This window comes from Lonchura striata, chromosome 3 (genome assembly GCF_046129695.1).
Source record: "Lonchura striata isolate bLonStr1 chromosome 3, bLonStr1.mat, whole genome shotgun sequence".
Lineage (NCBI taxonomy): Eukaryota > Metazoa > Chordata > Aves > Passeriformes > Estrildidae > Lonchura > Lonchura striata.
Window position 1 is genome coordinate 18,803,620 of NC_134605.1, and position 14,217 is coordinate 18,817,836.

General features: G+C 50.8%; 1 protein-coding gene across 2 annotated transcripts in view; it reads right to left on the reverse strand.

Annotated features, from left to right (window-relative positions):
- PPP2R5D (protein phosphatase 2 regulatory subunit B'delta) overlaps positions 1-12,011 on the reverse strand; it is a 27,787-nt gene extending 15,776 nt beyond the window's left edge. The window contains exons 1-8 of one of the 2 annotated variants that reach the window (XM_021534849.2): positions 11,911-12,011; positions 11,031-11,138; positions 4,088-4,310; positions 2,833-3,032; positions 2,332-2,442; positions 878-970; positions 287-417; positions 116-175 (exon numbers count right to left, since the gene is read on the reverse strand). In XM_021534849.2, the coding sequence (XP_021390524.1) occupies positions 116-175; positions 287-417; positions 878-970; positions 2,332-2,442; positions 2,833-3,032; positions 4,088-4,310; positions 11,031-11,138; positions 11,911-11,937 (953 nt within the window). In that variant the 5' untranslated portion in view covers positions 11,938-12,011. Of the gene's footprint in view, positions 1-115; positions 176-286; positions 418-877; positions 971-2,331; positions 2,443-2,832; positions 3,033-4,087; positions 4,311-11,030; positions 11,139-11,578; positions 11,624-11,910 lie in introns of those variants that run through there. The other variant, XM_021534851.2, reaches the window with a different exon arrangement.
- Between the last annotated feature and the right edge of the window lie 2,206 nt (positions 12,012-14,217).

Here is a 14,217-nt window from a genome sequence, read left to right on the forward strand (position 1 = left end):
AAGAGGTGCCTCCTGCAAGGACTGCTGAAAGAAGGCACTGCCTTTTCACACAGCACATTGGGCTGGGAGGCCACTCTCACTATGGGTGCTCGGGTTCTCCCAAAAGTGGCCCTACCTTCCCAGGATCTCCAGTAGCTCTGCAATCCCATTGTGGTGCTCTGTTTCATAGATGAACCTAAAGAGAAGGATGAGAAGTCATTGCCAAATGCTGGATACAGTTTGATAAGCAAGAGGAAGGAAAAATGCTGGAGACAGGGAGTCTAAATGGTACTAAGAAAGACCTCACCTGTAAAATATATTATTGATCTGCCTCCTCACATATGCTCTCAGACCCAGGAACTTCCCATAGATCCTGTGCAGAATAGTTTTTAGGAAGTCTCGTTCTCTGGGGTCTTCACTGTCAAAGAGATCCAGCAGCTGTGGGGAGAGAAATTCAGTCAGTTCCTGCATACTGCCTGTCTGGGCAAAGCTACCAGCAACACCAGGCACTGCTCCTGTTTGGCCAAAAACAGCTCTTTCAGTTGAGTGATGCTTCAGCACCCTGAGCAGAGAGGTCATTTCCCTGAAACACGTGAACTCCTAATCACAAGCTGGAACCATCATCATTTCTTTCACCTTCAGAAGCACAGTGAAGACCTGCACATTCTAAAAAGCTGCACTTCCCCAGATTTCCCCTGTGAGACCTCTGTGCCCCTTTCCACCTGTACAATGAGTTATGAGTTCCAGTGACTACAGCTTGCACACAGTCTTGTCCTGCACAGAAAATTCTGTTTACTCATTCAGGACAAATAAAGAAAAGTCACATCATTAAGTACCAAAATCTGCTGCATGTCCTTCATAAAGGTGATGCACACTGGCAGGGGCAACAATTACTTACAGATAGCACAAACTTCTGGTCAATGTATTTCTTGGCTACATTTGGTTGAAAGTCAGGCGACTCCAGGAACCTGAGGAAGAACTCATACACCAGCTGTTGGGGGAAAATGAGAAATTACTTAGAAATCCCCCTGTCCTCTCACCAATGTTTACTTCAGATTTTATGTTTTCCTCCTCCTTAATGATACAGGGGAAGGCTGGGAAGCCCAAACAGGAGTATAAAACCCAGTGTTTCCTTACCCAGTAGGATCAACTCAGCTGCCCTTGCTTTAATGTGCAGAGGTCTCTGGTGGCACATAGCTGCCCAAATCTGCATGAGATCTTATCATCTCAGGTCCTCCCAAAAGTAACATCCACCTACTCAGATTAAGACATTACACCTGGGAAATTCTTCTACTCTTCTCCTATCTTCAGCACATATCCCTACAGAGATCAGAAATCTCCAGAGACGGCAAAGGCTTAGACTCACTGGATGCCCTTGAGACACTCCAACGAATAACGGAAGAGCAGAGAAATAAAACAGACCCCAGAAAAATAAGAAGTGTCCTCTGCCTCCTGGGTACTGACTCAAGGTTGGCTTGGTCTCACTGAGCCAGGGTAGCTGCATGCTGTGTCCCACTTGGAAAACAAAGGGCAGCTTGCTTTAGGAAGGCTGAAACATCAGTGCTGAAACATCAGCTTCTGGTCCTGCTGTTCTCTGAGAGGACTGAGCCCACTCTCATCCCTCCTAGTGGTTCTGAGGGGCCACTAGGCCAAACAAGATCAATGCATTTGAAAGGTCTGACTTGGAATGGATAGGACCATGCATCTACAGGTAGGGCCTAGCTGCCAAGGACAGCAGTAAAGAAAAAACTGAGGTGCTGACCAAAAGGCTCAGCATTCAATTGCCACAAATCCATTTGTTTCTCAATTCTGAAAAACAAATGCTGCCTAGCATTCACAGCACTCTGGTGCTGAGGACACGTTATTTCTGTCAATGCTCACATCCCTATGTCAACTGCAGCAGTAAGAAGTGATTAACCACTGCTGCAGAATGACACCTTATTTCTCCTCTGTATTTTCTGCTTCATTCTGCAGTACCTGCCTCTTCTTCTGCCTTTGTCTGCTTGACAACATACCCCTGAGCAAGTGTCTCGAGCTTTCCTCCTGAATTCCATTGCTGAGCTCTGCTAAACCACGCTCACTGTAACTTTCTTAACCGTTTTTACCTAGTCTGTCTAAAGCCATCTGCAGATGAACGTTGCATACAGGCATCAGCCAGTTCCCAGGACATCCTTGCTTCCTGCACTACATAAGAGCCACCACTGACCCCTGGGTGGCAGGCCTGGTCTTTCCCCAGCAACCCTCGCAGGCTGATGAAACAGCAGTGGCAGGGCTGGCAGCCTCCAGATCTACATGGACTCTCAACTTTCCGGAGATAAATTCACCAGATCTATATCCCCCACCTCTCCTCACCTGAAGGTGTGGCCAGGCAGCCTCTAATGTAGGCTCATCTTCTTCAGGATCAAATTCTGCTCCTGTGGGATTGGACGATGGTGGGAGTGTCCGGAAGAGGTTCACTGAAAACTGAGGCAAGTGAAAAAGTTGTGTGAATGACATTCTGACACCTCATGATGGTCCTCCACACAGCAAATCCTTCACTGCAGTGCTACACACTGTGATTTGTCACAGCTGTGCCCACACGCTGATCCCCTCCGTCAGGCTGTAGGGCAACAGTCTGCACAGGACCTCCCCAACTGCAGTCTGTGCCAGAGACAAGAGCTTCCACCTCTCCCCACAGCAGGCACTGTCACTACCACCACCCCCACACACACTTCTCTTTCTGCAGTTTGGTAGATAAGGAATGGGTAGGACTGGGGTCACACTCCTTTCTGACAAATCCTCATCCCCTCCTCCTCCCACATTTCCCTACTTCTTTGGCACACAAGCCACACAAACACTGGCTCCATGCCCTACCATGATAACAGCTTCAGGATAGATGGCCTCGGTGACAACATCACGGTTGTGTGTGATGTATTCCACCATCTCATTGAGACCTGCTCGCTTCACCTCCTTGAACTTCAGGTCACTGAGGGGGTCAGAGATGAAGTCAAAAAGAACGCAGCACTGCCGTAGCTTCTGGATGAAAAGCTCTTCTCGTTCGTGTGGAGGAGCATCTGTCAGAGAAAGCAGGGACATCTGTCCTTGGAGACAGGCAGATCATCTTCCTGGTTTACCCAGGGAGCACTGTGATTTACTCCCCGTGTTTTCTCCCTCCCCTGCCACATTGCCCTTGAATTGTTGGAGGGGAAGAGGGAGAGGTAGTGTTATCCGTGCTATGGACATGGGGCAAGGAAGACAGAGAGGCTGCCAGGCCTCTGAAGCAACTGTGCCATGAGGGGATTTAAAACGTGGTAGCAGTTTCTAACTTGATAAATATTGATCTCTTCCATGTACAGAGTACACTGAAAAAGGAACTCAACCAGCTCCCATCACAGGCCGGTGACAGCCATGTCCTGCACCCCAGAGACACAAAGGGAGCTGGGCAGCACACACTGTAGCCTAACCCTCCTGCCAGAGAACAGGGTGGAAGAGAGGGGTGAGGATGGCAGGAGCTGTACATTAACAGATTCTCTTTTTGATACAACTGGAAACTACACAGTGCCTCCCTTCCCCAAAGGCTTGTCTGTGTCTGTGAGCAACACTAAGCAATGGCTCTGCCTTAATGACTGCTGAAAATGCTTTCTCCTTGTCCATACTCATGTTTAATTGCAACATAATGTACACTAAGTGATAATACCATGCTGCCCTAACATTGACAGGTTCATTTGCACTATCATAATTAACATTGAAACAAAAATAGGAGGAAGCTTGGTCCTTCCCCAGGAATGGGTGGATGTAGGAACCAAGGACAGTCTGCACCAAGGTCTCTGCACAACCTCCTGAAGAATCTGAGGTAATCCTCAGTACACAGAAGGAGGTTTAAATACCTCAACTGGGAAGGTAAGTATGAAGTTTGCATTGAGAATACTCTGATTATTTTAGACCATCCATCAATTCTCTACCAGCTAACAAGCCAAGCACCTTTCCCAGAACCATCCTTGCTGCACTGTCCATGTAACTAGCTGGACACTGGAAGGGTTGCTTTGGGAAGAGCCTGTACACCACTCCATTCTGTCTGGAGAAACTTCAGCTTGTCATGCAGGTCACTTCCACCCCATGGCCTCTTTACCTTTGAGGGCTGGGAGTTTTTGCAGTTCCCGGTTTTTGCTCAGATTGAAACGGGAAGAGCTGTGCCGGCGCTCCTTCTTCACAATCTGGGGTCCCCCTGAGTACTTGATTTTATTCAGCTGGGTTGGGGGGGGAGCGCTGTTACTGGGCCGCTTATTTGATGTAGGCTGCTGTTGTGTCTGCTGCTGTGGCTGCTGCAGCTGCTGTTGAGGCTGCTGGGCCTGCTGCAGGAGAAAAGAATAAAACAACTCAGAAGCTTTTGCCTACAAGCCTCATAAGCAGATGCCATCAGCATCTTCTTGGCATGAAGAAACCAGGCAGGTTTTTCACTGTTGCACTTGCAGTTGAGTGCGTCTCACCAGCTCTAGAGCTGATGGTTGCCTTTGCAGCATACCTGCAAAGTAAACATCAGTTTTACTCATGTCTGCAAAGTAGCACAAAGATACCAGAGCCTCTTGGCACAGCCATTGCTATGGATATGGAAAGCAAAGTCACATCTTGTGACAAATTACAAGAAGCAGAAATAAGAACTTTCTGTGGTCCAAACAGAAATCTCAGCATGCTGCTGTCTCTGCAGTACTCTGTACAACACACAACAAGCAAGCTTAGAAAACCAGCAATTTGCTTCCTTGTCCTTGTGCAGGAACTCACCTGTGAAAAAGCAAAGCATGCAGTACAGAGCAGACATAAAGGCCTTGGAAAGAAAATAGGGAAGACCACTACAATCATTGCTGCATTCATGGTCCAGGAGCACAAACCACATAGACCATACATACAAACATACATAACCTTAGATCCCAGCCTGTGGGCTCTACCAGCCTATCCTGGCTGCCCTCTCCCATCTCTGCCTCACTGCTGTCTGGACTTCTGTAGATGGGCTTTTCCCACATCACTCCTTTTAGCCACACAAACTCTTTGCCTGCATTCTCCTCTCCCACTGCACTCTAGTTAAACTGAACTAACAAAAGCACTTTCTCATGTTCAGCATGTGACCAGAAAACTCAAGCCAGTGTTTGCTCAGCTCAGCTCTCTTCTGACCCTGCTGAATCTCACCTGGTTCAAGTCCCACTTGGACCATAATGACTCAATAAATGACCCTTTAATGGAAAACTCAGCACAAAAGAGGGCAACATCCTGCCAGGAAGCAGAGAGATTAGCTGGAGCCAGCACACAGCCTACCCTGGCTGTGCTGTATGAGCCACCTCCTTCCTGCTGGTACATGAAGCCAAGGAGCTGCAGGATGAATCTGTTTAGGATACAGCAAGAATAGCACATTGGATGGGGAGCAGAGGTGAGTGAAATTCTTGGACATCACCTCCTTCTTTCCCCTTAATTCTCAGCTGTCACATAGAGCACAGTGCTGGTCACCAGAACAGCGACCAGCAGTGTTTTAAAGGAGTGCAGGAGCTCAGCTCTCCATCCTCCACATGGCCGATCTCTTCCTGGCTGGGCTGCACCTACTCTGCACAGTCCTTTCTTTACCTGAATTGGTTTCCAAAGAGGTGCAGCACACTACTGCACTGCAAAAGCAAGAGTTACTGCACCTGCAGCATGTGGGAAGGCAGCAAAGTAGGAACAGGGAAAGATGTCCACAAGGAGATGCTGCTGTACAGATCGGGATCTGTAGAGCAAGTGTAAAGACTCCCCGTGGACAACAGGGCCCAACACACAACATAAATTTTTTTGCCAAGCCATTACTTTGAATGAGAAATCAGAAAAATGTTGGTTCTGGTCTGTCTCTGTTTGAAGGAATCTTGAGTGATTCTGTTTCAAGCTCAGCTACAAGCCAAGGTGGGGGGAAGACAACAAGATTTGAACTCCCTACAGTTTATGTTTGTTTTGATTCCCTTCATGGAGCAGCATTGTCCCATGATGAGAGGAGGGAGCCAGATGAGCTTGTGATAAAAACAGCAGTGTCTGTCAAACAAAGTGGGCCCAGACTACAAACTGCAGGCAACTTGTCCTAAAGAGTAGTCTCTGCTCAGTTAAGCTAGGACAAAGCCTTGCTGGACAGCCTCCAAGACTGAAAAGTTAATTCCTCACCCTGAATACTTAGGTATCAGGGCAGTGTGAGCCACTCAAAATATTGTCCAGATGCCTTTAGGAATCCTCAACTCTGCATCACTCTTCTTCCATGGGGAAGAATGGAAAAATGTGAATGCTGAGCCACTACAGAGCAAAGATGGTAGAGAAGCAGAAGATGCACTGGTGGCATCCCAGGTAACACTGAAGGAAGCAGGACACATGAGCCCTCCTAGCTGAGAGGACATGCCTGTGTACTCCTCCCCCACCCAAAAACACCACAGGCAAATGTTCAGAGCATGGTGTGTTTACTGCATGTGAACAGGCTGCACCAGGGGGCTGGAAAAGTCCACCACTCTTCAACAGTCCACAGTCTTCAACATCTTGCATAGAGACAAAAGATAGTTTCAGGTTTAGCTGCCAGCTATTTAATAAACGGTCGTGCACATGCCAAAGTCTCACTTTTGATTACTAGAGAAAATTTGATGGTTGGAGAGGTCAGATACATGCTGCAGTGCTCAGAGGGTTTATGATGGGCTGCTTATACAGGCACTTTCTGGGATCAAGTTGAATCCCTGCTTTCAGGAGGTGCTTCCTGTGGCAGGCCTGCTGTCCTGCTGCCTTCAACACCTCCTACCTTGGTCACATGAATCAGTAGAGGCTTATTTTAAGTTTCCTAACACCTTCTTCTCCGAAGTTTCCATCCCTGAAAGCAGAGCAGACTACTGAACCTGAAAGCTTTTCTCTTCACATACAGACTCTTTCCCTGACACCAACACCAGCCAACTGCTCCATGGCTGCAGGCATCTCTCCATCTGAACAGGTTCAGCCCCCTCATAACAAGCAAGGCTCACACACCATGACAAAGCCAACAGCTTGGGGGACACTGTTTGCTGTGGCTGTTACATGGCTCACACTGAAGTGACCAGAAAATAGCACAAAGGTGTTTGCACCAAGCACAGTGGGGTAGCTCCACTTTCCCCACTGCAGTGGAGCAGCTCCTTGTGCCAACAGGACAGGCCACCCCTGTAGATATTCTCAGTTCAGTCAGAGAGAAAACGAAGGTTTCTAACCAGGCAGAAGCCTGGGAAACAGTTGAGAAAGAATGTAAATTCTTTATCTCTCGTATTGTTCACATTGTTTATAGGTAGGTTCTGCCACTGTGCATCATTCACTGCACACCAATGGTGTGATATGGTTTTACTTTAGGATCAACAGAACTGGGCTGGACAATATTCTCTATAAAACGAGCAATGTATTTCAAATAAATCAGAGTTCTACTCTCAAGTCTTCTGAAGTGAAGTCCTTTCATATCATCCTGCCCCAACAGCGTCACACCCCTAAATGAAAATGAATTAGAACTCCTGCACACAGGCTCCCTGCCTCCAGAGCACTTCCTCCACACTGGTTCCCACCACCTCTCCTCCTAGTTAGGAACTTGCCCGCGCAAGCCAATGAGCCCCAGGCCCTGAGCTTGCTCTGTGCCATTCCTCTTCACCCCAGAGAACAGAGATCCTCTTTCCCCTGCCACTCTGAGCTGCGCTAGCTCCTCCTGCTCTCCCCTACCCATGCATGACCTCACCTCTGCAGGCACTGCTACTGCAGCTGGGTGCATCGCCACTCGGGAAAACCTTTCTGCCTCACTGGTCCCTTGAGCATCCCCTGCTCACTACGCTTCCCAGCCCAGATCTGCTCTCAGCTCCTCCTCCTCAGATGACTTTTCCCTTCCCATCCCTCAAGTCAGTACCTGCTCTCTTTGTCTGCTGTTACACAGCTTCCCTATTAAAATGAGGCTCTCTGCCTCAGAAGTAACATGAACACACTGTAATGCCTGTCTCTGAATAATGAAGTCCAGGTACTGCAGTAGCAAGCCCCATGGAGATATGTGCAAAACATGAAAATACAGCAGCTCACTGAAAAGGTACACCCTCTCCCAGAGCTGCAAATCTCATCAGCAAGGCTCCAAGCTGCCCTTGAGGCTGCAGAGCAACTCCCATCTTTACTGCTGCTAATGCCTGCTCCCACTTCCAGGTCATTAACTCTTTTCCCCACCCAGCTGCCTCTCCCAGTCTTTCTGGCCAGGAGGAGTAACTCTTTCTCATCCTCTCATTCAATGCTGCCTTGTTCTCTGACATTATTTATTTTTTCTCCTTAAATAGCTACACATAAATTCTCTGCATTCACATACTCATTATGTTCCAGAGAGACTGAATTAAACATACCTTTCATTTCCCACTCCCTGCTCTCATGTTTTAGTCCACTGCTCCTTGTCTCTTCCACAGCAAACTGCCCCCCCAAAAGCCAGGGGCTGGCCAAGCTCTGCTGGCTTGGAGTAAAACTAAGAGCACTGCAGTACCCCTGTACTTAAGAGAGAATCGAACACCTTCCTTCCCTTGTGGATATGCCTGCTTTTCAACATATCTGCCCTTCCAGATCAGCTCCACTAAGAGCTCCTTTACTGCAGAGAACAAAGCACTTTGCTTAGGGGGTTCTGGACTGGCTCCTACCCTCTTAGTCTCCTCCACAGAGATCCCCATAGGAGCTCTCTGTCCACTGCATTTGCCCAGATCCATCAAAACAGAGCTGCTCTGCAACAAGGTTTACTCATCCCACCAGCCAGACAAGCTGCCTGCAAAACAAATCACAACTTTCTGGTACCAGGATAAATTAAAGTTGATTCTTCCCTCTGCTCCATGGAGCATGGTGTGAGAGAGAAAAGCACAAACTGGAAGAGGGCTGCCCACATGCTGCGAGCCCATTAAGCATCTACTGAGATATGAAGAAAAATGAAAGATCTCTTTAGTGCACCCAATTTTCACCCTAGAACAGGCAACCAACCAACCATAACTCCAAAAGGGAATTCACAGGGCATGAAACTCTGACAGCAGAGGTATCCATGCTGGGCTCAGCCCATCAACCCCACCAGACAACACCACTCCCAGTGTTTCACAAGTCAAACCACCTCTTGCTTCTGACATAAAGAAGGAGTTTTGCTCCCAGCACATATTACCTAATTCTTCACACATTGTGAAAGTCAAAATACCTTTTTGTGTTTCCTGAAGAGCAAGAAAATCGCATTCAAACTGGTATACATTTCTTCTTATCAAGCAAAGAGCTCTCTTCCATTCTGCAGCAGAGCACTCCAGAGATAGGAAAACACTAAGAGGGAACAAACTTCACTGCAGACTCAACAGAGAAAGGAAGAAGAGATTGTGGCAGTACACACTGCAGAAGTGTCTCCTTTCTGCCCTGCTCTCTGTTCCTATGATCAAAGGAGACACAGCTTTCCATCTAAAAGGAGGGCTGGATTTTGTCTGGAGTATGAGGAAGTGGCTGGGTATGTTTTGTGGGAGGGAATTTTAGACACATCACTTCTAAGTTTCTCCTGCACCCAGGTAAATATTACATGCCATTTCAGGTCACAAAAGGAAGCTTGTCACCTGTGACATTCTTTCCTTCTTACTGCACCACTTGTAACCAGGAGAGCAGTGCCATAGCCCACTGCTGATTTGGATGGGCACATCAGAGTGACCTGCTTTGCTGGCTATCCATTGCAAGACCCAGACTTTCCTACACCTTTCCAGAGCTGTGAACTCAGCAAAGAGTTCCACATAAATAAAAGGTCTGACCCCATAATGCCAATGCAGGAGCTCTCTCACTTCCCTGGAGTCTGCAGGCAGCTCTCCCACCAAGCTATTTTCAGCTGTATACACAGAACAAAATGGATAGAAGCAAAGGCCATGATGGAGCATCTACAAAACTGCTCCCTGCTCCAAGGCACACAAAGTAAGACTCTGACTCCTTGCTGGCCACATGGCAGGTCAGGCATGAGCACAAAACTGAGTGGCTTGAAGTAGGCTGATTTTCTGAGGCTCTGCAATGCAGATCTATGCTTTGGAGAAGACTCTAAAATAACATTGACTACAACCACACCACTGTACTACACATTTCTTCCTAGCCCTGATTAGGCCTACATCTCTCCCATGCCCAACCCTCCAAATTACAAGTGCAATGTGTTCCAGACAAGACCAGAGCACACAAGCTTCTATGAATGTAGAAGTGGCACAGCTTGTTTGCTAAATTGCAGCTTTAAAATAAATAAACCACACATACATGCATGCATGCTTCCTCAGACATGTATAACATTCTTCTGAGACAAATTCTCAAATTCCACAACCACTGCCTGAATGACAGACAAAATCAGGACTATGAGAAAAGTTCCACTGAACACAAATTTGCACTAATTCTAAGGACAGCTTATCATACTATCATATTCTGCTAAGGCCATTCTAATGTATCTACCCTGGAAACATCCAAAATGAGAGTGAGACTGCACATCTGGGAATACAGACTGTGCCTTCTTGTGAGGAATGCTGCATTCAGCAACAAGGCTGTTATACCAAAGGAGAGACATTGAATCTCTAGCAGTTTATTCTTTCAAGTGTTCCTATCCATTACTTCCTAATCTCACTCCTCCAGAAAATGCCTCAGAAGAAGAGATCTTTTCCTATTGCTTCTCACTACTCTACCACTCTGACACAAAGTGACAACAGAGTTGATTGCACTTTGCTCTGACAAGAGCATAGAAGCTGCTCCCATCTGTCAGGCTTCCACCTTCTTGATAATCATGTCATGTTCCTTTCTGCAGCCAACTTTGCCATGCCCTGCCCACCTCTGTGAGCACCACTCGCCCTCCGCTTTGTGCCAAATGTCTTTTTGCAGGTCTGCAGGGTATGAGACTCAACCAGTCTCATCCATAGTCATTGCTCCCTTTAGGCCAATTTTCTGCTCTGACTTCTTAAGATCCTGGTGACATGTGTTATCTGGTGGAAGAGCTTGAAACAGCTAAAATGAAAGATTTAATTCCTCCCCAAAAATGAGTTTGCACATGCACACTGCTGTACCCAAGGTGAAAGCCTTACCTCTTCTGAATTCTCTGCCCCACCATCCTTCCCGCTACTGCTGCTGCTGCTGCTGCTGCTGCTGCTGCCACCAGGCTTTGTGGTGCTTTTGGTAGACTTTGGAGACTCCTGAAAGGATGAGAACACATTCAGAGAAAACTTCACCTTGTTCTGAATTTTAGCATCTCTCTGCACAGAGATGTGTGCTGCCATAGACCACTCCTGCAGCACGCCCTGCTCCGGACATCCACTCCCAGCCCTTTCTCCCTGGAAAAGGCATCCTCAGCGGCTCCCGCTGACGCCCAGGACGAGGCCAAGCTCCCGAGCCCAGGAGCAATGCTGGCATCTCCCGTCCCGGTCACCGCAAGCTGACCCCGTCGGGTCACCTGCGGGTGACAGGGCCCAGTGCCCACACAGCCCTTCCCCGGGGCGCGGCCTCATCGCAGATACGCGGTGCCGGGGCACCCACGGCCCCGGCCCGGCCGCCCTGGGCGGCGGCAGAGGCGGATCCGGGCCCTCAGCCCGGCGGCAGAGGGAGCAGCGGGGCCAGGAGGTGGGTGCGGCCGTACCTCCCCCACCGGGAGCATCCCCGCGGCCGGCGGAGCGCAGGGCAGGGCGGGCCGGGCCGGGCTCGCACCGCGGCACCGCCGGCCGCCCCTCGCGCCCGCCCGCCTCCCCGGGCCCGCGCGCGCCCCCGCCGCCCTCCTGCGCCACCCGACCCGCCCGCCGCGGGAGCGCGCCCGCGCCCCCGCCCCCTGCCGGCCACAGCCCCGTGCGCGCCCCCGCCCGAGGGCCGAGCCGAGGGAAGGCCGCGCCGGGGAGGGGCGGCGGGAGCGAGCTGTCGGCCGCGGCGCCGCGCGCGGGAGCTCCCCCGGCACCGCCGCCGCCCCCAGGGCCGCACCTTCTCCTTCTTCAGCTTGTAGGGCATGGTGAGCGCCGGCCCCCAACCGCTCCGCGCCCGCCGCCGCCGCCGCCGCCTGCGCCCGGGCCCGGCCGCAGCGCCCCGCTCCCATTGGGCCAGGCGCGCCGGCCTGCCTAGCAACAGCCTCCGCCGCCGCCGCGTGCCGCTGACGCAGGGCGGCTGATTTTTCTGATTGGTTACAGGGCGCGCGGGCGCCGGGCACGCCCTCGGGGGTGGGGCTGCGGGAGCGGCTCTTCCGGGGCAGCGGCCTGGGCGCGGGTTCGGGCTCGGCTTCTTCCCGCGGGAGGGACCCGGGCGTGCGGGGCTCCCCGGGACATGGCAGGCGCCTGCCCGGGGTTCTCGGGTCCCCGCTGCGTGTTTTCCTCCTCGAGAGCGGGAGGAAAAGTGACTAGGTTCCTTGTTCTGCCCAGCTCTCCTCTGCCTCGCTCGAGCAGGAGGAGCCCGAACAGCTTGAGCTGGCCCCAGGGTCTGCACTCCCGCCTTGCGAGGTGCTTATTAGTGCTCCGATACACAGTTTTGGGGAGGCTGCCCGTGGGAATAAGGGAAGCTGGTGGATCTAAGGGTGAATGGAAACGTGCGTGTGAGCACTGCGAGGCCCAGCATAGCCAGAGCTTTGTGGCTGCTGATAAGAAGGCTGTTACTGGGACATGGGGTCAGGACACTTCCCTGCTCACATGGGGCAAGGCAGCTCGATTAGCTCATTAGCAGCTGGTCCTACATCCTTACAGTGGGATGATGGTGTCCCAACAGCCTCCATGTGTCACCTTCAAGCCCACCTGTTTGTTGGTCCAGGTGGGCAAAAAGCAACCAGCAGGTAGCAAGCTGTCCTTGATTTCATGGACTTAAGCAGGACCTGCTGGCAAAGGGGCACCTCATTAGGGTTCATGATGTCTCAAAGGTCTAATGTCAGTCCTTCCTATCATTGTCCTTAAGGTGTGTCTGCTGGTTTGTTGCTAGAGGTGCAAGAGCTCCCATTCACTGCAGCCAGGCCAGTGGTAAGGATCTCATGGAATGTGGCACATGAATGGGGAGAGAAGCAGGGGACTGGGTGGTATCAGAGGTGCTTCAGCAGGAGCACAGTCTTTTCAGCTAACCTGGTGTGGCATGTGGGGAAGAAATTCCCTAAGCGTGTTTTGAAAGAGCAGTGCATCAGCCTGTTGTTAGTGTGGTTATCATCTTCATTGACCTGAGTCACTGGCACTCCATAGGATACCCAGGAGCAGAGCAAGGTCCTGGTTTCTGTTCTTCCTCTGTCATGCACAAGTGACCCTGGCCACAGCCCCAGCACAACCATCTTGTGAGCAGGAAACTGCCTGTGTGAGCAGGTAAAAGCCACTTAGTTGAATAGTTTGTAGTTATCATCATTCCTTGTCATAAGCTGTCACATGGAATTCTGGATTGGCTTTCCTTGGTCCTGGAGGTTGGTGAAACTCAGCTTCAGTGAACTGGTATTTAGCCCCTGACTTTGTCCAGGTGTCAAATGACTGATGTTTGGGCCTAACTTCCGTCTAACACCGTAGCACAAGGTGGCCATCAAGGTCATCTCCAAAAAATTCCTGCCCCACTGGATGCAGGCAGGGTAAGAAGGTGGCATTATCAGGGGCAGCAGGAGAAGCCCCTGAGCATCACAAAGTTCTGCAGGGAAGGGGGTGTATCTGAGGGTCCTCAGGGCATCAGGGGCTAAGGGGGAAATGGGAGCACCTTTGGGTTGCTTCGTGGGCAGCAGTGCTACTGGATGGCTCAATGTGGCAAGGGTTTTTTGAGGTTCAAAGGAGCAGGGAGTGGTTGGGGAATTCCTGGGCACTGGGGGCACTGTGAGGCAAAGGGCAGGGATTCTGAGGGGCAGGGAACTCTTGGGAGCTTCAGGAGGATGGAGGCATGGTGGGCACTTTGTGGGGGACTGACAAGGGTTAGGGGAGCAGCAGTGGGCAAAGGGGATGGGGGTGCAAGGCAAAGGGGAGCCAGTGGAGGGCAGGGCCATCTGATGCCAAGCCCATGTGTCCACGGATCCTGAAGGGCTCATCCCGCTGAGCCAAGGCATGGAGACAGCTTTCATCTCCTCATGGACCGGCCCCCTTGGGGAGAATCCCAGAGCAGGTGCTTGGGGTACCCAGCCCAGGTAATGAAGAACTTCCTGGAAGCCTCTTTTCGTGTCCACACCTGACTGCAGCACTGCATCCTTACCTATTCTGCCTCCACACTACTGCTTACCGTCCAAGCTCTCCTCCCTGCCCTGGCCTCCCATTTACCCACAGCTCCTTTCTTGCCTCCTGACCTCCCTGGCCC